The sequence below is a fragment of the Polistes canadensis genome, unplaced genomic scaffold, assembly GCF_001313835.1.
Source record: "Polistes canadensis isolate GaletaPanama2010 unplaced genomic scaffold, ASM131383v1 scaffold_405, whole genome shotgun sequence".
NCBI classification, from domain to species: domain Eukaryota; kingdom Metazoa; phylum Arthropoda; class Insecta; order Hymenoptera; family Vespidae; genus Polistes; species Polistes canadensis.
This window is the reverse complement of record NW_014569952.1, coordinates 4,195-25,790: the sequence shown is the minus strand read 5'-3', so window position 1 is coordinate 25,790 and position 21,596 is coordinate 4,195. Positions and strand designations below refer to the sequence as shown.

Here is a 21,596-nt window from a genome sequence, read left to right as displayed (position 1 = left end):
ATAAATCTCAATTATTATACTAGTTACTTTTATCTACTTTTCAAATGAAATTCCTCAATGTAACTGAAAATATAGTTGATGTGGCGCGCTCTAAGATACCTAAATAAAACTTTTCATTGACCAATCAGAATATGAACACTATAAGAAAGTAAAATGAATATTTCATTAGATGTTACTATACGATACGAGTTTCCGATTGGATGGACAGATTATTGTAACTAATCAGAATATTTGTTTACAGTAGAAATTACACGTGCGATCTTTAATGATAATTAGAGAATCAGCGTTCTTGGTAAAAAGAAACGATAGTTATTAACTCGATATGCTATCTCATTTCAAACCGATTTGTGAGATATATTGTTTAACGTCCCATTCAATGGATTAGTCTTGAATATTGTATACCGTTTGCTTCATTTTTTTTTAGTAATTTTGCAATCTTATCATTTGATACGAGTGGCATTTAATATAAATAATCTATATATATGTATTTTTAACAGTTTAAATAAAATTAGTATTACGAAAAGAACGTACGATTTCTAAAAGGGAATATTGAACGTATAAATAAATAATAAACTAATTTGCCAATCATCATAACTTCGAGCCGGTCAAAGTTTAATCAAAGATGGAAACGCATGTTGAACTTATTGCTGAACTTCGCGAAAAATTCTTTAAAAAATTGGAGGAAGAAACACCATCTGATCCTAGTATGTTTATCGACATTCTTATTCTTTACAAATTAATTATTTCTAAACTTTGTATTATTTCTGTCATACATATAGAATTGCTTCTATTATTCTTCTAATTGGAAATAATTCATAATAATTGATTATGAGTGGACAAGTTGATAAGTGTATATATACGTATTTAATATATTTATCAAAAGGAAATAAAACTTTGAAATAGTCTTCATGATTTTAGAGTTTACGTTTTGACATATTTATAATAATATTTATTCATTTTGAATATATTATAGGAGGTTTCCATCCAGCTGATATTGTTAGAATAAAACATAGTGATGATTGGTTAAAAAGATTTTTAGAACATAATGAAAATGATTTAGAAGAATCTTTGTCTATGCTTTGGGATACTTGTACTTGGAGAAGAAAAATTGGTGCAAATGGTAAGTATCACATATTAACTTAAATTAATTAAATTATTCGAAAATATTATGAGAAATAATCAATGAAACATAATAATTTATTAATATTATCTTCTGATTTCTATATTTAGATATTTCAGAGGATAATGTGAACTATTTAGAAGACGGAGTGGTGTTTAATTATGGTAAAGATAAAGATGGGAAAAGTCTCCTTATCATTAAATCCAAGCAACATGTAAAGGGAGTAAGAGATTTTAGTGAAATTCAGAGATGCATTGTTTATTGGTTTGAAAGATTAGAAAGGTAAAGTTATTTTATATCTAACAAATATCTAACGTTTAATTTACGAGTGTACAGAGTGCATTCAATCATCTATTGTTTATGTTTGTAGAGAAGGAAATGGAAATCAAATATCAATATTTTTTGATATGGCAGAGACTGGACTTTCTAATTTAGATATGGAATTCACTAAGTACCTGACTGGTTTATTCAAATGTTATTATCCAAATTTTTTAAATTATATTATAATATTTGAAATGCCATGGGTATTAAATGCAGCTTTTAAGATAATAAAATCATGGTTACCTGCTAAGGCAATACCAAAGATAAAGTTTGTTAATAAATCTAATTTAAAGGATTTCGTTGATCCAAATGATATACTTAAATGTTGGGGTGGTACAAATGATTATACTTTCGTTTTTGTACCAGAAGAACAAACAAGCACAGAAAATGCAATAAATGACAAACTTGATAGCAAAAAGGTATCTATCTTTTATTCGAATGTCGTTAACAGTATAATTTTGTTGCATTATTTATTTATAATTATCAAATTACACAGGTACATTTTGTAGAAAATTCTCCCTTGACGGAACAACCTCCAAGTGGATTTGGAGATCAAGTAAGTGAAGAACAATGTAAGTACACCTGAGATTTATAGATATAGATAAAGGAATAAAATTGCATTGTATTGTAAAAAACAGTTTTTTTCTTTTAATTCCTTTTTTCAGTTCTCTCAATCGAACCAGAAGCAGTTACGTTCAACAAGGAAGGGAATGAAATCATTGCTAGGATCATATTAAAAAATGTCACAACAGACAAGCATTTGTCTTACAAGGTGCAGTTTAATACAATTGTTTGTCGTGTATATTAATAATGATTAATTTAAAAAATATATATATTTTAGATTAAAACTACATCGCCGCAGAAATTCAGGGTAAGACCTAGTTCAGGTATTATATCTCCTTCCGAACGGTGCAGCGTTACAGTTGTTTTTCAACCAGGATACAATCTACGTGGTCTCTCGAACAATGATAGATTTTTGGTAATGTGTCTTCCTGTTAAAAATTCTACTGCAACTACTCAAGAATTAATGGCGATATGGAAGGTATTATTTAAATATATTGGAAAGTTATTATATAACATAAAATCTAATGTCATATAATTTGTTGTAATAATTATTCATTTAATGTATAGTCTGGTAAACCTGCCGAGCAACACAGATTAAGATGTTACGATGGAGCAAACGAAAATAATGAAATACAGAAAACGTATTCTATATTATCATCCGGTTCTACAGAAGAAAATCGTATGATGGATGCACTTTGTTCTAAGGTATATTGAATCAAAATAAACATATTACATTTTGGATACATATATTTCTCCATTAAATTATATATTAAATGTTGTATTTTATAGGTAATTCATTTGGAAGAAAATTGTAACAAGTTATACAAGGAATTAAAATATTTGCAAATATTCTCTATAATATTAACAATCGTTATGGCAGTTGCAATTATATATATCTTAAGAAGTGCTATACAAAATACTGATCTTGAAAACTGCCATATTCATCGTGGTATATAAAATATGCTAATTTGTGAAATTTAGCTTAAAATATATGGGACAATTTCTTGATATGGTTTCTTTATAGGATTCAAGCATTTAGGCATGGATACGTTTTGCTAAGTTCTTATTCTTTTTAGATTATTATGGGAAAACAAAGAAACAGAAAAAAGATTACTATTATAGAATTACATTTATTTCAAATTTCTACTATGTCTAATATGTTTTCTTTTCCTATTTATTTATTTTAATGTTGAATAATAATTTGATGAACTTTGTTATAAAATACAGAGAAATTTAGAGAAAATAGAGAATAAAGATAAAATAAATATGTATATATATATGTATATATATATATATATATATATATATATATATTNTATCCATTTGGAAATGGCAATGTATAGATATATAATTGTTTATTTATTTATTGTGAATTTATAGTAATTAATTTTATTTTGTTTACCCCTATTTTTAAAGATCTTGGAATTCTTTATTATATGGCGAATGTTTTATATTTATATACTTGTAATGCAATATAATTTGATGGATAAAAAATATTCGAAAAGGATATCTACAAATAAAATCGAATTTTTAAAATTCCCGCTCTTGAAATATAATGACGTTTATAAATATATCGGAAAAAGAAGGTTGCGATTGGATCTAGAAGAAGCTGCTAATAAATGCACTTCTTACGATATTCATATCTTCCCGCTTTTTCTTCAGTGCATCGATATCGAAGGCTCGATTTTATTTAAATCGATTATTCAAGGCGCATATTCAACGAATATTTGCAATCGAAAGAATTCGTTGGATAAGAAGGTAGAAATTTATGCGATTAGGTTCCATAAAACTAAAGGTGATTTGAAAATGCTTCGATGGCCGGAAATAGCGGAAACGGGGAGGATAGTGACATTACTAGTGGCAATGGTGGCAGCAGTCGTCCGGTGTAAACACGACGAATGACGCGTCCTACCGCGCAGCTGCCAACACGCAGCATTTGAACCTTCCTTACCACTTTGTAGTTCGATCAGCCATATTGCCTTCTGGATCTTACACAACGCCCTCACACGAACGATCGCGAGTTTACGAGGTAAGGGAATATTTCGATATTTAAGCTATCGTGGATGAGCACGCTTTGTGCGTACGACGAGTTCATTTATTCTTTTATTCGAACATTCAAGATTACGGTCGTAAGCAACGACGTTCACCGATACTGAAAGAAACGCGGGAAATAAGTGTTGTAAGCGCGTAGCAGTACGGAAGGTATTCCTCTCGGTCGCGTCCTCCATATTGATGACAGCGCCGACGGTGATAATTTTGTGAAATTTTTGTCGTTAATGCCCCCTGTGTCCTGAAATCGAAAGCAACCACGTTGTCTTAAGAGCTCCCCGACAGAATGCGCGACTTCGGGCTCCTCGACGTCGAAAAGACGCGATCACGGACTCCCCCCAGGTCCATCCTCGGCCACATTTCTTTCCTCTATCGAGCCCAACTTTTCCCTTTCCGAACGACTCTCGAACGAACCCTCCTCCGGGGGGCCCGCTCGACTCCTGCTCGACTCCTGGTTGGCTCCTCCTCTGGAGCTCCTCTGGAGCTCCTAAGGGGTTCCTAACGAGCTCCTCCATAGCTTCTCCATAGCTTCTCCATAGCTTCTCCATAGCTCCTCCATAGCTCCTCCATAGTTCCTATATGGCGTCCTTCTCTTCCTCCTTCCACTCTTCAATTATCTTTTATGTACGTTTCCTCGATGCACCTATTTTTTGTCCTTGCAAATGAACGAACCTTTCGAAATTATGTAGTATTCAATCGGCCTTCTTTTCCCCCCTCCTCCCCCTCCCCTTTCCTCTCGATCCGCTCTTCTACGCGAATCGCCTTCTCCTTTTCTTATCATGATTATTGATTTTCCTTTAATTTTAAAATACCGCTACGATTTTCGCGTTTTATCGCATCGTCTTATCGGCGTCATTCTTTTATTATTTCCGGTATATTTTCTAGTTTGCTTTTTTCCTTACGACATAATTCCATTCACTTCATTCACACATATGTAATCGCGGTATTTGTCCCCTTGTTATGTTTCATGTTATTACATTATTTTTGTCTTGTGATCGATTATTATCTTCCTTAACTCGTAAATGTATGTTTCCCTCATGTATGCATTCCCTTAAGATCACATGGGAATGAGAATCACGGGATGTAAAGCATAAAAATATGTTTTCTCTCGCATTTCGTGCGATCCACTTGTAGATTCGTATGATTGAAAAGCATTATTCTTAAGATAAACCCATTTATTTGAAGTCATTCTAATGAGATAAACACCACTTCCAATTATACAATATGTTTCTTTATTGATTTTCTTTCTTATCAAATATGCAATTAATCTTTTTTATTTTATTTCCTATTATATATTTAGTATAGAAAATGAATACTGATTAAAGTCATCATTATACTTGTATACAAAGATATTATAATAATTACTTTTAATTTGAACCCATTCTTATAGCAACTCAGTATCTACTTTTGAATGGTTTGTAATTTACAAGCAATAGCGTAATAGATATCTCTATATTAATGTTGCAGACTTGTAAGAAAACAAACTGTCGCATGAATTAATGGAATGATCATGACGAGCAACGTTGCAACAATAAAATTGGAAGAGGGACAAGAATCTGTAAGAGAGATTCAAACCTATCTTGAAACATTTAACAAGGAAATAGAAGTCGGACAAGTAGAGCAACCACAACATGTTGAATGTTAGTTATTATAGTTAAATTATATTACACCATTCAACAATCATAAATATGTAAATGGAACTATATAGATATATGTATGCATTTGTAATTATAGTACATCAAGTGGAAGGATTATCAGGAGGAGAAGAAGGTGGTACCTACTTTATCGATCAGACTGGTCAATATTATTATCAGGCTAATAGCGATGAAACCCCTGTAATGACACAAGTACAAATTCAAGAAGTTGAAGAAGGCGATGTTCCTCAAGAAGGTGAAGTAACTCAAGAAGAACAATATCATGAGATAGAAGAATTGGAAAATGTCGATGGGGATGAAGACGTAAGATATGATCTTCACTTGATTTTACTTTAACATTTTATGCCTAAATTTTGTTATTACAAGTTATTTGTTGATGTATCTTTAGGGTCAAGTTCCAAACAACGGAAACAATCAAGTTGTAATTAACTCTGGGGACGCATATCAGACTGTTACTATAGTACCATCTGACACTAATCCTGGCGAAGTGAGTTACGTTTTGATAGTACAACAACCAGAATCTGAGGACAAAGATAGTAGACCTGCTGAAGGTGAAAGCGGAGAGGTAGAAGAAGCAGAAGGGGAACAAGATTTAACTGTTTATGATTTTGAAGATAACGAGGATAACGAAGCTCCAGTAGAATCAGAGGCTGAAGATGACAAAACTAAAATAATTAAGTTTCTTCCAAAGAAATCACAAACTGTAACTCAAGCGCATATGTGTAATTACTGTAACTACACCAGTCCCAAACGGTATGTTGAATTAAAATCATTTGTTTCATTCTATATATATATATAAATATATATATATATGTGTAAACTGAAAAGTGATTTAATATTCAGGTACTTGCTTTCGCGACATATGAAATCTCATTCAGAAGAAAGACCACATAAGTGCAGCGTCTGCGAAAGGGGATTTAAAACTTTGGCTTCCCTTCAAAATCATGTCAATACGCATACCGGGACCAAACCCCACCATTGCAAATTTTGTGATAGCGCGTTTACTACATCCGGTATGTAGCGTTTCTTAAATGATTTTTCTTCAATCTTTATATTGAATATCCAATATTGAATATCAATTCAATGACTGCTCTTTTTTAAGGTGAACTTGTGAGACATGTAAGGTACAGGCATACCCATGAAAAACCACATAAATGTCAAGAATGTGATTATGCTTCGGTTGAATTGTCTAAATTAAAACGACATATAAGATGTCATACGGGAGAACGTCCTTATCAGGTACTTTCTATGCAGTCTCCTTTTTGTTAGTTTCTTAAATTGGATCCTTTTACAAAAATCTCTCTTTTTAATGATTATCTTTTATTATTTTTAGTGTCCACATTGTACATACGCAAGTCCAGATACCTTTAAATTAAAACGTCATCTTCGTATACATACAGGCGAAAAGCCATATGAATGTGATTTTTGCCAAGCGAGGTTTACACAATCAAATAGTTTAAAAGCACACAAATTAATACATAATGGTAAATACGTTAATTAATGTTTTCTTAATAATAATAATTTGACTATTCTTTAATCGTTTTCATTTCATATTACTTCTCTATTATATTTTAACATACTATTCGTGTACAGAAGTAACATCATACATTTCGTAGTAGGTGACAAACCTGTTTTTCAATGTGAGTTATGCCCCGCGACGTGCGGAAGAAAAACCGATCTTAGAATTCACGTGCAGAAATTGCATACCTCGGACAAACCATTAAAATGTAAAAGATGTGGAAAAACATTCCCTGACAGGTAATAAATAAAATAATAGATATATTTAATATTTATTATATCAGAAATCGCGCTTAGACATTTTGTTTTTATATTCTAGGTATAGCTATAAGTTACATAGTAAAACACATGAAGGAGAAAAATGTTACAAATGTGACCTATGTCCGTATGCATCAATTTCTGCACGTCACTTGGAAAGTCATATGCTGATCCACACAGATCAAAAGCCATATCAATGCGATCATTGTTTTCAGTCTTTCAGACAGAAGCAATTGCTTAAACGTCATTGTAATCTTTATCATAATCCATCTTATGTTCCTCCACCGCCGCAAGAAAAAACTCATCAATGTCCCGAGTGCGAAAGACCTTTCAGGTTAGTTTGCTTTCTAGGATATATTATTTTTCGCATTTATAATTAACATTATACAAACAAAAGAAAGAGAGTGAAACAATTATTTGTTTTATCAGACACAAAGGAAACCTTATTCGACACATGGCTGTCCATGATCCAGAATCATCTTTGCAAGAAAAACAGCAAGCCCTGAAGATGGGTAGACAAAAGAAAATTCAAATAATCGATGGACAAAGAGTCGAAGTTTTGACTGGTATGATAACGTGTTCATATTTATTGTGTTTGGTCTTTATATTTATTTATTAATAGTTTACGAGCATATGCATATGTAATTTCATGATCATAAAATAACACCTAATTGATAGTTAAGAATAACACACAATTGGTGGCTAAAATAACGCGTAAAATGATATTAATTTTTTAGAAATTATAGAAAGTTTAATAAATTTATTATTGCGAGCGCGAAATGTTATTACAAATATATTATGTATATGTTCATTATTTTACAAGGAAACTTACGATATGATGTAGACATACATCATTGACTAATATCCATGGATATATGTTGTGATAACAGGTGATTTAGCTTCTAAACTTAAAGGTTATGAAGAAGAAGAGGAAGAAGATGAAGATGATATGATGGCGGTAGAAGGAAGTGATGGACAACAATATGTTGTATTAGAAGTAATCCAATTAGCTGACAATCAAAGCACCGATCAGGTAAATAGCTTAAAATTTAAGAAAATGCTATGATCCGTATTATTATTAATACATTTACATATGTAGCAGATGGCTGTGGTAGCTAGCGAAGATGGAGATTTGGTGATGCAAGATCCCTTGAGTCAAGAAAATAGTATGGGAGATGGAACGGGAGAAGATGGTTGCGAAGTCGAAGAGGATGATAGCGATATGCAGGAACTAAAAATTGAATCTGTAACGTCTTGTAGCACAAACAAGTCTACATCTCAAAGTACGCAAAGTGATCCGAAATTGCAAAAAGAGATGGAGACGTGTTTTGGTTTTGATGAAGTAAGTTATTTTATTATAAATATCTAATCAATCTTTTATTTATCAATCTTTCAGAGATCTATAACATAGTAATATTATTATCATTAATACAATAAAGCTATGTTTATCTCTGTGCTATTTTAGGAAGAAGAAGAGGAAGAAGAAGGAAGCAGTAATATAAACATTTTACAAAATATTTCGTAATAAGAGGAAGAACAGAATGATGTACCTATTTAAATAATAGTCCGATCGTTCTTCTTTTGCACAGTGTTTACACAGTGATGTATTGAATGCGGAGACTGCAAATTAAATGTATTATGATTTTTTAACACAACTGTGTGTTACCGTTAAAACGTGAAATTCGTTATTTTATGAAATAATCAGTAAGACGGCAGAAATACATACTAAAATATGTACAGTTAATTAAAACTAAGTAATATAAGAATTCACGAAAGGCGAGTCATTAAACTCATTAAATATCACGATGATAGTTTAATCACGTCGTGATCAAATTTCAATTTGATATTTTAATTATTCATCTTTAGTGAATTCGCATATATTACCTGGTTACTTAAAGGATAGCCTGAATTATACACTTTAACGGTAACAACTATACTGAGTTCCAAGGAAACTTTTCTGGAGCTATTGCGGTCCACATACGGCATATGTATGGTACAAGAATCTTCTTTTGCCACTAGTGCATTAGATACATGTAATAATTTATGAAAATACTGTAGTTTTGTGGTTTAGCGAAATATCATGAAAATGTACAATTATAATAATGTAAAATATTTTATTGTCAATGAGATTTACTAACTCCTTTAAAATTGAAAATGACATTATCGAATTAAGAACAACGTGTGTCAATAATATAAAGAATTATACTAGTAATTCTAGTTTAGCACAATATTTTTAAACAAATTATTTAAGACTTTAAGACAATATCACGACGGCAATTCTGAAGAAGGCAGAATTTTTTCAACTGCCGTGAAATATAAGTTATATCAAGAAGAGTCGTGTGATGTTACTTTGTAAATACTGCTTATTGTCACATTGTTTCAAAGACAAATATGAAGTATTAGAATAAGTAGTATAAAATATGAATGAAGTGCTTGAGTCTTGTCTATGTAGACAGGCTGAATGATTAATATGAGCATGTTCTTAAAGTGTGAAAGATTTAGTTACAAATGATGACACTTTGGAAGTTTCAAATGTAGTTAATAATCCTTGGTTAACCTGGAAGACATTGAGTTGATATTTTGAATGTACTTTGTTTGATACTATCAGAAAATTAGTACTGTAGTATAATGGCTTGAGTCATTATTAATATTATTAATAATGATTATAATAGTACATAGGCAAATCGTTACTTTAAATACACACACACCACACAAATATATGAAAAAACAATTTCTCTCTTACAAGTGCACGCATAATAGCATTTTTCTAACGACAAAACAATAATCCTTGGTTGGTATTGTGTAATCTCTGTTTATAATAGATACAAGGTCCGATGAATAATAGTAAAGTGAAATCTATAGAAAAGATTCTAATATAATGAACTGACATAATGTATTAGGAAATGCGAATTGTTCTATCTGTGGTGTATCATTTAGTTTGATTATTCAATATTATTACGCTTAGAAAATATAATGTCTATAATAAATAGAAACACAATACCATCCGAGGTAGAAATTATATTAGCAATAAATAATACGAGTTTCGTTTCGCGTCAATTTTCATAATTATTTAATAATTATTTGTATATTCTCAATTAACTGATTGTTTTTCTTTTATCTCACACTATCTCTCTTATATTATATTATATTAAATAATGAAAATGCTAAATATTGTATAGTATTGCTTCCAGGTTAACTTGGCAGAGCAGGCATATGAAATATATACAAATACATAATGTTATTTTAAATTTTAGGGTAATCACCTTAACATATATTTATGTTTGGACAATATAAGTCCTACCATTTGATATTTATAATACTATTTCATTGTATTTTAGAATTATTATTTAGATTCTTTTCATATAATTTATGTTTACGATTATATATTGAATACTTTGCATTATGTCAATATAAAATTCTGTCTTACATAAGTAATTGGATAAAATGCGAATTTGCACTCGTTTAAAGAATGCGATGTTGTAGTTCGTTGTTCGTATATTGTTGCCCACAACTTGCTTTCTTCATACCTCCGAGGTAAAATATACGAAAAATGTAAAAACTATGTATAATTTTTTTTACATACGAACTGTACAATTGTAATCTAGTAACGGATCATCACTTTTATGCTGTTCAATATTATGCACTTTCTTACATTATTCCAAAGAAACGCAGTGTAGCATTTTCTCTATAATAAACGTTATGACGTCGATAACATTTTTTAGTCGATTCATTTAATGTTTTATATTTATTTCACGATACGTTTAAGGAGAAAATGTAACGAACAATTATCAGAAAATAATTCTCCCTGGACATTACACATTTGTAAAAATTTGCATTATTTATGCGAATATGGCTGTTTTGAGAATAATCAATAAAAATCTTTCTTATAAAAGGTATGTGGTTTATAATGGTAAGTAAGAGGTAATAAATAATATAATATTTTCCTCAAAAAATACTTTTTTAATACTATTCCTATTAAATATAATCATTTGTGCAAGAATATATAATACAAATGTTGATTTTCATCATAATTTCTATTATCAATGTTTCTTTCGAAGATTTATTTGTTTCATTTAGTAGATATTATTTACGGATTGTAAATAGAAATTTAACCATCCGATTACTGTAACAGTAATTAACAATCTATCTTTAAAATAACATATCTTTTATTATATCACTACTTTAGTTAATGTTAAAGTCACAACGTTTATACAAATAATCGCGTAAAAATAAGATTGTTTTTAGGCAAAATATATCTAATTACTGAAAAGCTTTACAAAATGTGTAATTTTTTCAAACGAATACAAATTTGATATTTATTTCAAGCACAACTCGAAGAAGAATCAAATATATCCGATTTTTTTTTGATAACTAATTAAAAATAATCCTATATATATATATAAATATTAGTTGTCTTTCCCTTTTTATTCGCGACGAAGATTTTCAAGTCTTGCTTGAAGATCTGCATCGGCATCTGCGAGACTTCCATCGTCGTTTCCTGCAGTAGCTGCGACCGGTTGTTTTGATCCTGCTATACTTAAAGAACCGGAAGCTTGAGGAAGTCCGGATAATTGATCTGTTAATTGTAAGCCTAACTCATCTAGTACTTGAGATACGACGGCATCGCTGTAATACGATATTAATAGCTCAAAGTTCATATGTCCATCGTATAAAATCGCAAACAATATTAACGTCTAACGTTAATTTTATTTTCATGTTTAATTCTAATGAAAATTGATATTACCTTTCTTCCTCATCTCCTTCATCTTCCATAGCATCGTCTATCGCATCATTCATAATTTCTTCCTTCATATCCATTATTTCTGATTGTTTCTCAAATTCTTGCAAAATTTTTTGTATTTGAGGTAAATTTAATTGTCTGAAAATAAACAATAATAATTTCTAGAGTCTCTTTTAGATAATACAACCAACACATTAACCAAAATGGAGATATGTCATTACTTATTCATATTTTGCATCGCTTTTGTAACACCTTTCATCGCTTGAGCCATAGTATTTTGAGAACGTAATGTTTGAATTTTCAAAGAAACTGCTTGTATATTCGCTTTCATTAACATGAATTTCTTGACATATCGCCTAGTTCTAACAAGATCCTTGGCCATAATTTTAACAGCATCCTATGAGCATTAAGTTTAATAATTATATAGTGGTAACGAATTTATTTATTTCTTTTAAAAGTTTTCATCGTATTCTAACCATCTGTCCATCTTTTGCAAGTTTTTTTATATCTGCTATAATCTTTTTTTCTTGTTGTTCCATCCTCATTCTTTCTCTGTCAAGATCACGCATTGCTTTATTTAATGCTCGTTGATTTTTCCTGAGCATTTCTTCAGGAGTTATACGCTTTCCAAATAACCACTCCATATCTAAAGAAATATTTCATAAGTAAAATCTTCGTCAATAAATATATTAATATGTAATGTTGTAATAGGTTGTATTTTATACGCACTTGTCAATATTTTTATTATTCTATTTGATCCTTATAAGTTTATTTAAAATTGTCAAGTTATGGAAGAGCAAATAAACGTTATTTGCTCTTGGAACTTTTCTGCAAACATATAATATATAATAAATTAATATATTCGCGTTCTCTATACAAAATTTAACTTAAAATGATAATTTTCTTCTTAGAAATTGTATGTTCATTTTATATGAACTTGTTTACTTACAAATTGTATCATTGTCTCAAGATGATTTTTAAATGCAAATGGAAAAGTAGCGCAGGTAGCGTATACTTATACAGTTAATTACCATAAAATAGAATGAAAATATCCAAATAGATATATAGATAGATTTGACATATTGATGAATGAAAATAAGACTGCGAAGATGACTATCAATTAATTGGTGTAATAAATTGAAATTGCAAAATGATTTTGGATCTTTTTCATTGAATGAAAATCAAGGAATAATAATCAAAGTTTTCACTGCTTTTCATGATGATAAAATACTATCCATGTTGACATGAAAAAAGATAAAATAAGGGGAAAATTGGATATACAATAATAACGATTTGACAATCATACCCGTCAGGGAGGTAAACCTGTGAAATTCCCTGTAATATCTTTTCTCTTACGTCTTTCAATCTATTTGGATGATCAGATTTATTTTAAATTAACATATGTTACACTTACTATATCACAACGTTCTTATAAATAATAATCTTGTAAATAATTCAATAATTGTCATTAAAAAACACCCTAAAAGGTATAGCCGGGTTCTCTTGTAGAGAAGAAACATACCACAATGAATGACGCATATCTTAAAGTAGCAGATAAGTAGAACACACGTACGCACGCGACATTACATATTAGTATTAATGTAATTAAATTCTTTGACTGTGAAAATCAGAAAATTTCATGAGATGGATCAACCAATGATAAAATAAGAATCTCTAGGTGGTTGCAAGTAAAAACCAATTAACGAGCACTTATATCAATTTTTATTGTCCATTCATCTGACGTTGTTTTGTAAAACTACCAATAAAAACGCATGGATTGCTCGGATATTAATTGGTCAATGAAAAGTCGCCATAAAATGGTCGCCAATCGGAAATGGAAATTTTGTAGATGTTTATCGAGGCTCGAATTGATCGTCAATAAAATCCCTTGGTTTAAATCGATTACAAGATGCACGATTATATTTTAAGTTTAAAGAAAAGAATAGGCATTTATTGTAATAACGAAATGTCGACAGCCATTTTAAAGTTTCGACTAAATTGGACAATAACTGCGATGTTTTTAGAAATGTCATTTACATGATTGTTTATCCGCCATTTTGTTTTACTGCCGTACGCGCAGTTTTTAGTGGCATTGTGGCTTGCTTTAATATGAATTTATGTCATTAAACTTGATCGAATTGGGTTTGGCACCCTTGTATTTTATGATCTTACAAAAAAAACGTGTTATTTGTATAATGTGAAAATAATATTATTGGGGCGATACCATAATGACAATCCGTGAGAAGGTGCCCCGTCTTTTGACCCAGCTTTCCTGACTTTTGAGGCCAAATGGCGATTACCAAATAAAACGGATGATTTTCGCCCCATTTGTCAAGTAAGTTTACAACAAATACCACTTGTTAATGTCAAAATAGAACAAATTATATCTATTGAATCCGTATTAATGTTTCTCTACATTAGCGACCTCAAAGATCATTTGAATTGTGATACTTAATATCGACACAGCTATTGGTTTAAATTAAAACGTAGTCTATGTTAGACTTGATTTTTATTAAATGTTCTTAGATCTTTTTCGATATTATCTTAATTTACGACTATAATTAAAGGTATAATTGTATATTGATTACCTTTAGGAAAATACGATGTAGGCTATTTTAATATTGCTAATGCTTTTCTATCATATCATGATGTAGATCATAACACTGAATGTTCTTCAGGGATATACAAAATTTTTAAAGTTAACCTTTGTGTAGGTATTTTATTTTTATTTGTATCATATATACAAAATCTATTTCCTACATATATTCGCGTTTATTCTTTACTTTTTATAATTTGTTGTACGACAAAATTATATTTAGGTTATCGTTATTTTCTCTCTCTCTCTCTCTCTCTCTCTCTATATATATATATATATGCATATAACTTGCAAGAAAATATAAAACATTACTATATTTACTGGGATACTATTGAATGTCTTTTGGTCAAGACGAAATAATCTATTCTTGTAGATGTGTATGAAATAATTGTTAATAATCTGTTAATAATGATAAATTCTAAAATTCTTGTATGTTTTAGAATGTCAGGGCAGAGCGGTGGAAAGAAAATATGTTTGTTTAAACTAAACGAACAATTGACATGTAAATTATGCAGTGGTTACTTCATAGATGCTACCACGATCATTGAATGTTTGCATTCGTGTAAGTAATTTTTTTTATAAACATAGATTTATTTCTCTATTATGCAATTAGAATGACATATTTGTACATTATGTATTTGTTTTAGTTTGTAGGAGTTGTATAGTTAAATATTTGGAAAAAAGCAAATATTGTCCAATTTGTGAAGTTCAGGTCCATAAAAGTAAACCTTTGTTGAATATTAGACCAGATTACACATTGCAGAATATTGTTTATAAGGTTGTACCTGGTTGCTATCAAAGTAAGATTATTAATTACTTGCATGAAAATATAAACAAAGTTTGTAGTTAATTAATTAGATACATTTCTAAATATTATATTATTTATTTTAGACGAAATGCGTGTTAGAAGAGATTTTTATTTAAATCATCCAGAGGAACAAAGCAAAGTTTCTCCTGAAGCGCGAGGAGAACCTATAGATTCGCACATATATACGCAAGACGAATCTATCAATCTTTCGTTGCAATATTTTGATCCACAGTCAAAAGATAACACTGATGCGAATCTAACAAAGGAAGCAAAATTTTTACAACGAAGATATTTTCGTTGTCCAGCGGCAGTAACAGTATTTCATTTGCAGAAATTAATAAGAGCTAAATATGGACTCCGCGATGTGCATAGAGTTGACGTTATGTTTAAAGAGGAAGCATTAAATGAAAGTTACACGTTAATGGATATCATGTACATTTTTCATTGGAGGCGGGTAAGTTATTGTTTAATCATTTCAATAGTTTGGATTTAAACGATTTGTAGAATGCAATATGATGATAAATAAAATAAAGATATTGCATATATGTATTTATTTCAGAAAGTGCCGTTACATCTAAGTTACAGGATATTTGAGTCTTCTCCAAAACGAATAAAATTATCAGAGGATAATATTAATTTTAAAAAGTCACTAGTTAACTCTGGAATAGAATGCGTAGAAGCAGAGAATCAACAATTAAATCGTGAATGGAAAGAAGTCCAATTAAAAATATCTGAAACAGGTGTGATGAGTATTACCGATATATCTAATTCAGGGTTAAAGAGAAGTACAAGAATAGAAGAAGTGAGAGATCAAGTAGGTCTGGAAGGAATTATATCGACTGTTGAAACTGCACAGAAATCTGATACTTTAATGACAAATCTAAGTTGTAATAAGGCTATCGAAGATACAACACAAACTATGCTAGGAAACGACATGCGTGTTATAAAGAGTTCCGATATTTTTTTGAATTTGAAAAACTCTCCATCTACCGCAGCAAGTGACCTTATTTTAGAAACGGATTCGACAAGTTCTTTAAATGCTGCTTGTGCTCCCATAAATAATTCACAAAGAGTTAACACAGAAATGAAATCTCTTAAAAATACACAAGATATTAATACAAACGCCAAAAGTGCACAAGAAATAGATGATGCTGCATTTAATAATAATGTACATACGTCGCCTTCGCAAGAACAAAAAAGTCCGGCGCACGTTCAAAAAATATCTAACTCGGTAGAGGAAAGTCAAAACAATGAAACGGATCATGTTAATACCGCTAATGCAGAAGATAAAGAATTGCCAGTAACTAATATTAATAATAATATTAGTACAGGAACAAAGCCTGAAAGTGATAAATATCATGTAAAAAGTGATATTAAAACGGTAAATACAGGATCAAAGATCGATGCATTAAGTGCTAAATTACAATATCAACCAAAAATAAGTCTTATTAATAATACGTATTCAAAAAAAGAGAAGAAAGAGAAGAAGGTACATTTGCATAATGACAAAAAATTAGATATTAAACAATCAGAACGAGTACAGTCTATGGATATGAAGAATTTGCTAGATAACCACAGTACAAAAACACCAACAAATACTACAGTATCTGTATCGAAAGTGACAACTTCGCCAAATACTGTAGTGCAACAAAATCAAACTGGATTGTCAACGACGCAACATACAAATTCATTAATTTCCTCTTCTGCAGTTTCTAATGTGCAAGAAACATCTGAGAAGGATACTTCGACGCAGAGTAGTCAAAATGCAGCCGTCACTGTACAACAAGCTTTAAATTTACTCGACCAAAGGATAAATACTTCAGAACGGTCTTCCATAGAGTCTACTGTAGAAGTAAGTCAACTAACAAATTCGAATGCCAGCGCGAACGCGAGCGTAAGCGCGAACGTGAAAGTACAACAACAAGTACGTAATAACAACAACACATTATTAAATGAAATCCCTGCATGTCTTAATCATAACATAACAACACCCGCAACGAGTCAAACAACTTTAACGTTTCCATACACAGTTCAGGATATAGTGAATACTACGATGTTAAAAAGTCCACAAAAGAACTCTAATGTTTGTTCCACTCAAAAAGTAACGTCTTTACCTGTAAGTAGCGAAAGTATGAATATATCTTGCACATCGGCGTCGGATAATCCACTATGTTCTATACCACACATAAGTATGCAAGCTCCATCTATGAGTATTTATTCTATACCTAGTACATTAAAGAATAGCTATTCTAATGTTACTCAAAGTACAACAACTACAACAATGGCTAGGCAAGAATTATCGAAACCTAATTTTGAAATAAGCGGGGTTTATTCGGTACCACCTTGCCCAGATGCTATACCAATATCGCTAATGAAACCATTTGTACGCAAGCATGAAGTTATAGCAAAGGGCACAAACTTGAATGAAATTTGCGCTAAGATTGGTACATCGGGTTCTAAAATAAATGATATTTGTGCAAAAATTGGAGAGAATTCCAAAGAAAAGAATAAGGCTGAAGGGCGTAATAAATCAGATATTCCAGATTTACTTAAAATAGCAAAGAAAGGAACGGCAACTGTTTCCGAATCAACAGTAAAACACATACCAAATATTCCTAATGTACCAATATTTAGTCCTAATACCAATATACCCGCAGAAAATAAGAATACTCACGTCGCCGTTAAGGATAATACTAACGCTGCTCCAATAACATCGACATCCACGTCAGTGCCAACATCTCACGGATCGCAAAAGATTTCTTCTCTTAAAAAACACAATCAATCGACTGGATACAAGACGTTACGAGATCCACCAAAATCTTGGAATCCTACATTATCAAAAAATAATTATGTTGCAGTTAAAAATCAGACTAAAGAAATGCAAAGTACTCAAAGTACTGCCTCAGAAGGAACAAGTAAACACATTCCATCCAAGCCTGCTAAAATTTTTAAAATGAAAAATATGCCACGGTATTTAGGTAATCCAGCGTCAGGCGTGAAGCCAATGTATGGTATTACAAATGAAACTAAAGAGAAAGAACAGACGAGCTCGAAAGGCACTAGCTTGAACATGATGAAAATTGATCCTAAAACGTTATCGCCAATTGTTTCAACGTCCAATTCTCCCATCGTGTCTCCACCACCTTATTCACCTAATGCACGTAGTTATCAGAATACTCCATTTTCGAGAGAGATGTGTAGAAATACAAATTCACCTATATCTCCAAGAAATTCACCGGTTAATATGCTCTCGACTAATCCATTTATACCATCTCCTACTCCAAATACTAATCCAAGGTTAATATATTCTCATTTTCCTCCACCTTTTCCAGATGCAAGCGGCTTTCCAAATCCATTGATAAGATCACCTATTGGCATTCCTCCTCCTAGTGCTTTTCACAGTAGTTTACCGCCTACTATAAATAAACTTTACCAGCGTACAAGTTATATACCACAAACAACTGGCTATTCATCTGTGTCACAACCTCCAACGGTGCAAAGAATTCCTCCGAGTACGCACTCGTCATCACCAAAGTCACCAAAAACTTCCTCCCCCAGTATCATATCAAATTCCTTTAATCCGAGCAAAACTGAAAATACCCAAACCTCTGTAACTGCATCGGTTGATAATGTAGCAGCGCTTTTTCCTAAAAACGTAACACAACAGGATCACAATGCCTTTAATTTATCTAAAAGTGGTACTTTGAGAAGCAATTCTTCTAATTCTACTAAAACTTGTGGAGTCGACGGAATAGATTCGCAAAATTGTAAACAAAATTCTATGGTGACGTCTAGTTGTACCACATCGACAACTCCAAGTAAACAGAATATTATGAATAGCATTACAAAAGGAAAATCGCAGCAAATATTAGAAACAAGAAACATCGGTGATACTGTCGAGCAAAAGAATCAAGATGGTAATAATCAGATGGATGCGGCTTTAAATCAGAAAGAAAGTATTCACTATCCGAACGTGGACTGTAGAAGTACTACCGAACCAACTGATATATGCAAACAAATGGAAAAACAAGAAACAAATATTAAACTCAATGGTGATATTATGGTTGATCATTTTGAGAATACAAACAAAGTTAATGAACACGTGGTAGATGGTAAGAAAATCAAGGAATCTACTAATCAGACTGATGCAAATGTATCTAAAGAAGAAAATGATACGTCTAAGTGTGTTTCACAAGGTAATGTATCTACTGAGAAAACTAAAAAAGCAGAAAACAATGAATCGAAGACAGATGATCTTGAAAAAGTAAACGAACAAGTGCAAAAAAATAATTTGGATGTGCAAAAAAATAAAATTGAGTCATAAGGGTGACACAGGGATTCTGATATTATCAAATGAAATTTATTAATTAATGTCTACGAACAGCTGGATAGAATATAATAGTTGGAAAGATTATTTTTTGTTAGGCTTCATTATAAATTTTAATAATGCTCTAAGCATAGATACAACTTTATTTAATATTAGACAGTAAACTTATTTGATTATATTTTTATTCTTTATTTTATAACGATTTGGAAATGTAATATATTCAACAAGTACTCAATGATGGTACAACATGCATTTGCAAGGCCTGTTGTAAAGAGATAATCATTTGTTGCAGTTTTTTACTTGTATTAATAGGAAATATTATTTGTTATAAATAATCTCTCTCTCTCTCTCTCTCTCTCTCTCTCTAGCCAGTTGTTTATAGAAATAATTCAATTTAATATCATCACTCGTAAGCCATACTTCACGTTATTGTCAATGGTGCAGTACAATAGCATACACTTGTTTATATTATTGAAAATCTATATTACTTGACAAGATAAATTTTGTTCTTGCTATATCATTAGCTTTATACTAAATACGATCAAAATATTGTTTCAGTATAATTTGATTAATTAATTTTAATATTTGTCATTAATTGTTATGAGTGATTTTGCAAGACCAACTTTACAATGTGTACATAATCGTTTCATTATGATTATGAGACTTATATATATTTACAAGATGTAAAATGTAGATTATATTTTAAATTTTTGCAATTCAGATTTTATAGTTGCTATTCAAAAATTGAAACAAATATTCATTCATAGTAAAGATTTGAAGGTTGTTTAATCATGGAGTGTTAAATTTGCTGTTGCAATGCATTCTTAAATAAAAGTTAAAGCTTGTAAAAGAATTTTGATATATATGTAACAATGTGTATGGCTTATATTTTGTTTTGATTATTAGCATGTAATTATATTGCTTCAGAAAAGATAATGTATAAAGATTCATATACAAAATTAAATTATTTTACACAAGTTGACATATTATTGGATAAACAAGAAGTGAATAAGTATATCTATACTGGCTAATAGAATTGCGCGAAAGCAGATGCACTTTATAATGTTGGTGAATTTTAAAAATTTGCTAATGTTTCGTATTTAATAGATTGTAATTAAGTAATGTAAATTGTAAGTTTTTATGTACACGCTTAGTGCTTTTATTTTTATTATTATTTTATTCATAGCTATATAAACGCGTACATTAAGAATACTTGAGTATATTATCTGTACAGCACATAAGATTACGACATAAAAAGTATATTGTTTTATTTTGTAATTTTCTAACAATATTACTAATACTTGAACTATTTTAATTTGTATATGTACAAAAATCTACATTTTAAGGATATTAAAGCAAATATATATATATATACATATATATTTGAAAATATAGATAGAATTGTAGATATAATTCTTATACTTGTCCATATATCTCTATATTTAGTCATATGGAAATATATAAACAAAATTATTATTTTTATTTTCTGTAGAAATAAAGTTCTATTTATCAATTAATAATTAAATATCACTTATTATATATAACACGTTAATTACAAATTCTGTGCTGTACAGGTAAGACTTTTTCTTTCTTTCTTTTCAATTGCTTGAATGATTATCATTTTTCAATTTATATATAT

The 21,596-nt window shown here is 30.5% G+C and overlaps 4 protein-coding genes across 11 annotated transcripts; 3 read left to right on the top strand and 1 right to left on the bottom strand.

The window, feature by feature from the left end:
• Positions 1 to 241: 241 nt before the first annotated feature.
• On the top strand, positions 242 to 3,011 carry LOC106792327 (motile sperm domain-containing protein 2-like). 2 transcript variants are annotated; one of them, XM_014758687.1, is made up of 10 exons: positions 248 to 292; positions 498 to 704; positions 974 to 1,120; positions 1,231 to 1,402; positions 1,491 to 1,860; positions 1,938 to 2,013; positions 2,107 to 2,213; positions 2,283 to 2,483; positions 2,573 to 2,710; positions 2,795 to 3,011. In XM_014758687.1, exons 2-10 carry the CDS (start codon positions 623 to 625, stop codon positions 2,960 to 2,962), a joined length of 1,461 nt encoding a protein of 486 aa, XP_014614173.1. In that variant the 5' UTR covers positions 248 to 292; positions 498 to 622; the 3' UTR covers positions 2,963 to 3,011. The 2 variants fall into 2 exon arrangements, with proteins under 2 accessions (XP_014614172.1, XP_014614173.1); XM_014758686.1 differs by having other exon boundaries at positions 242 to 704.
• Positions 3,012 to 3,525: 514 nt separating this feature from the next.
• LOC106792316 (transcriptional repressor CTCFL-like) lies at positions 3,526 to 11,199 on the top strand. Of its 7 annotated transcripts, none has more exons than XM_014758664.1 (13): positions 3,526 to 4,034; positions 5,522 to 5,694; positions 5,789 to 6,012; positions 6,098 to 6,462; positions 6,553 to 6,722; positions 6,812 to 6,948; positions 7,043 to 7,193; positions 7,326 to 7,467; positions 7,547 to 7,819; positions 7,915 to 8,051; positions 8,400 to 8,518; positions 8,585 to 8,827; positions 8,951 to 11,199. In XM_014758664.1, exons 2-13 carry the CDS (start codon positions 5,559 to 5,561, stop codon positions 9,008 to 9,010), a joined length of 2,157 nt encoding a protein of 718 aa, XP_014614150.1. In that variant the 5' UTR covers positions 3,526 to 4,034; positions 5,522 to 5,558; the 3' UTR covers positions 9,011 to 11,199. The 7 variants fall into 7 exon arrangements, with proteins under 7 accessions (XP_014614150.1, XP_014614149.1, XP_014614144.1 ...); XM_014758663.1 differs by having other exon boundaries at positions 8,376 to 8,518; positions 8,588 to 8,827; XM_014758658.1 differs by having other exon boundaries at positions 8,376 to 8,518.
• Positions 11,200 to 11,633: 434 nt separating this feature from the next.
• On the bottom strand, positions 11,634 to 13,810 carry LOC106792317 (charged multivesicular body protein 2a). The gene is made up of 6 exons (XM_014758666.1): positions 13,641 to 13,810; positions 12,956 to 13,054; positions 12,703 to 12,872; positions 12,448 to 12,623; positions 12,230 to 12,364; positions 11,634 to 12,111 (listed from the first exon to the last, which is right to left on the bottom strand). The coding sequence occupies exons 3-6, from the start codon at positions 12,868 to 12,870 to the stop codon at positions 11,910 to 11,912; spliced, it is 681 nt and encodes a 226-aa protein (XP_014614152.1). The 5' UTR covers positions 12,871 to 12,872; positions 12,956 to 13,054; positions 13,641 to 13,810; the 3' UTR covers positions 11,634 to 11,909.
• Positions 13,811 to 14,077: 267 nt separating this feature from the next.
• On the top strand, positions 14,078 to 21,321 carry LOC106792315 (ras guanine nucleotide exchange factor P-like). The gene is made up of 5 exons (XM_014758657.1): positions 14,078 to 14,561; positions 15,263 to 15,384; positions 15,470 to 15,622; positions 15,714 to 16,084; positions 16,190 to 21,321. Exons 1-5 carry the CDS (start codon positions 14,539 to 14,541, stop codon positions 19,952 to 19,954), a joined length of 4,434 nt encoding a protein of 1,477 aa, XP_014614143.1. The 5' UTR covers positions 14,078 to 14,538; the 3' UTR covers positions 19,955 to 21,321.
• Positions 21,322 to 21,596: the final 275 nt, after the last annotated feature.

Bases quoted from the DNA above. Each gene is read 5' to 3' on its own strand.
- LOC106792327 (XM_014758686.1), top strand. From the start codon at position 623: ATGGAAACGCATGTTGAACTTATTGCTGAACTTCGCGAAAAATTCTTT. The intron at 1,403-1,490 runs GTAAAGTTATTT...TTATGTTTGTAG, and splicing joins TGGTTTGAAAGATTAGAAAG to AGAAGGAAATGGAAATCAAA. The intron at 2,711-2,794 runs GTATATTGAATC...TGTATTTTATAG, and splicing joins TGGATGCACTTTGTTCTAAG to GTAATTCATTTGGAAGAAAA.
- LOC106792316 (XM_014758658.1), top strand. From the start codon at position 5,559: ATGATCATGACGAGCAACGTTGCAACAATAAAATTGGAAGAGGGACAA. The intron at 6,949-7,042 runs GTACTTTCTATG...TATTATTTTTAG, and splicing joins CGGGAGAACGTCCTTATCAG to TGTCCACATTGTACATACGC. The intron at 8,052-8,375 runs GTATGATAACGT...TTGTGATAACAG, and splicing joins AAGAGTCGAAGTTTTGACTG to GTGATTTAGCTTCTAAACTT.
- LOC106792317 (XM_014758666.1), bottom strand. From the start codon at position 12,870: ATGGAGTGGTTATTTGGAAAGCGTATAACTCCTGAAGAAATGCTCAGG. The intron at 12,624-12,702 runs GTTAGAATACGA...TAATGCTCATAG, and splicing joins TTGCAAAAGATGGACAGATG to GATGCTGTTAAAATTATGGC. The intron at 12,365-12,447 runs GTAATGACATAT...GTTTATTTTCAG, and splicing joins GCGATGCAAAATATGAATAA to ACAATTAAATTTACCTCAAA.
- LOC106792315 (XM_014758657.1), top strand. From the start codon at position 14,539: ATGATTTTCGCCCCATTTGTCAA. The intron at 14,562-15,262 runs GTAAGTTTACAA...TGTATGTTTTAG, and splicing joins ATTTTCGCCCCATTTGTCAA to AATGTCAGGGCAGAGCGGTG. The intron at 16,085-16,189 runs GTAAGTTATTGT...TATTTATTTCAG, and splicing joins ACATTTTTCATTGGAGGCGG to AAAGTGCCGTTACATCTAAG.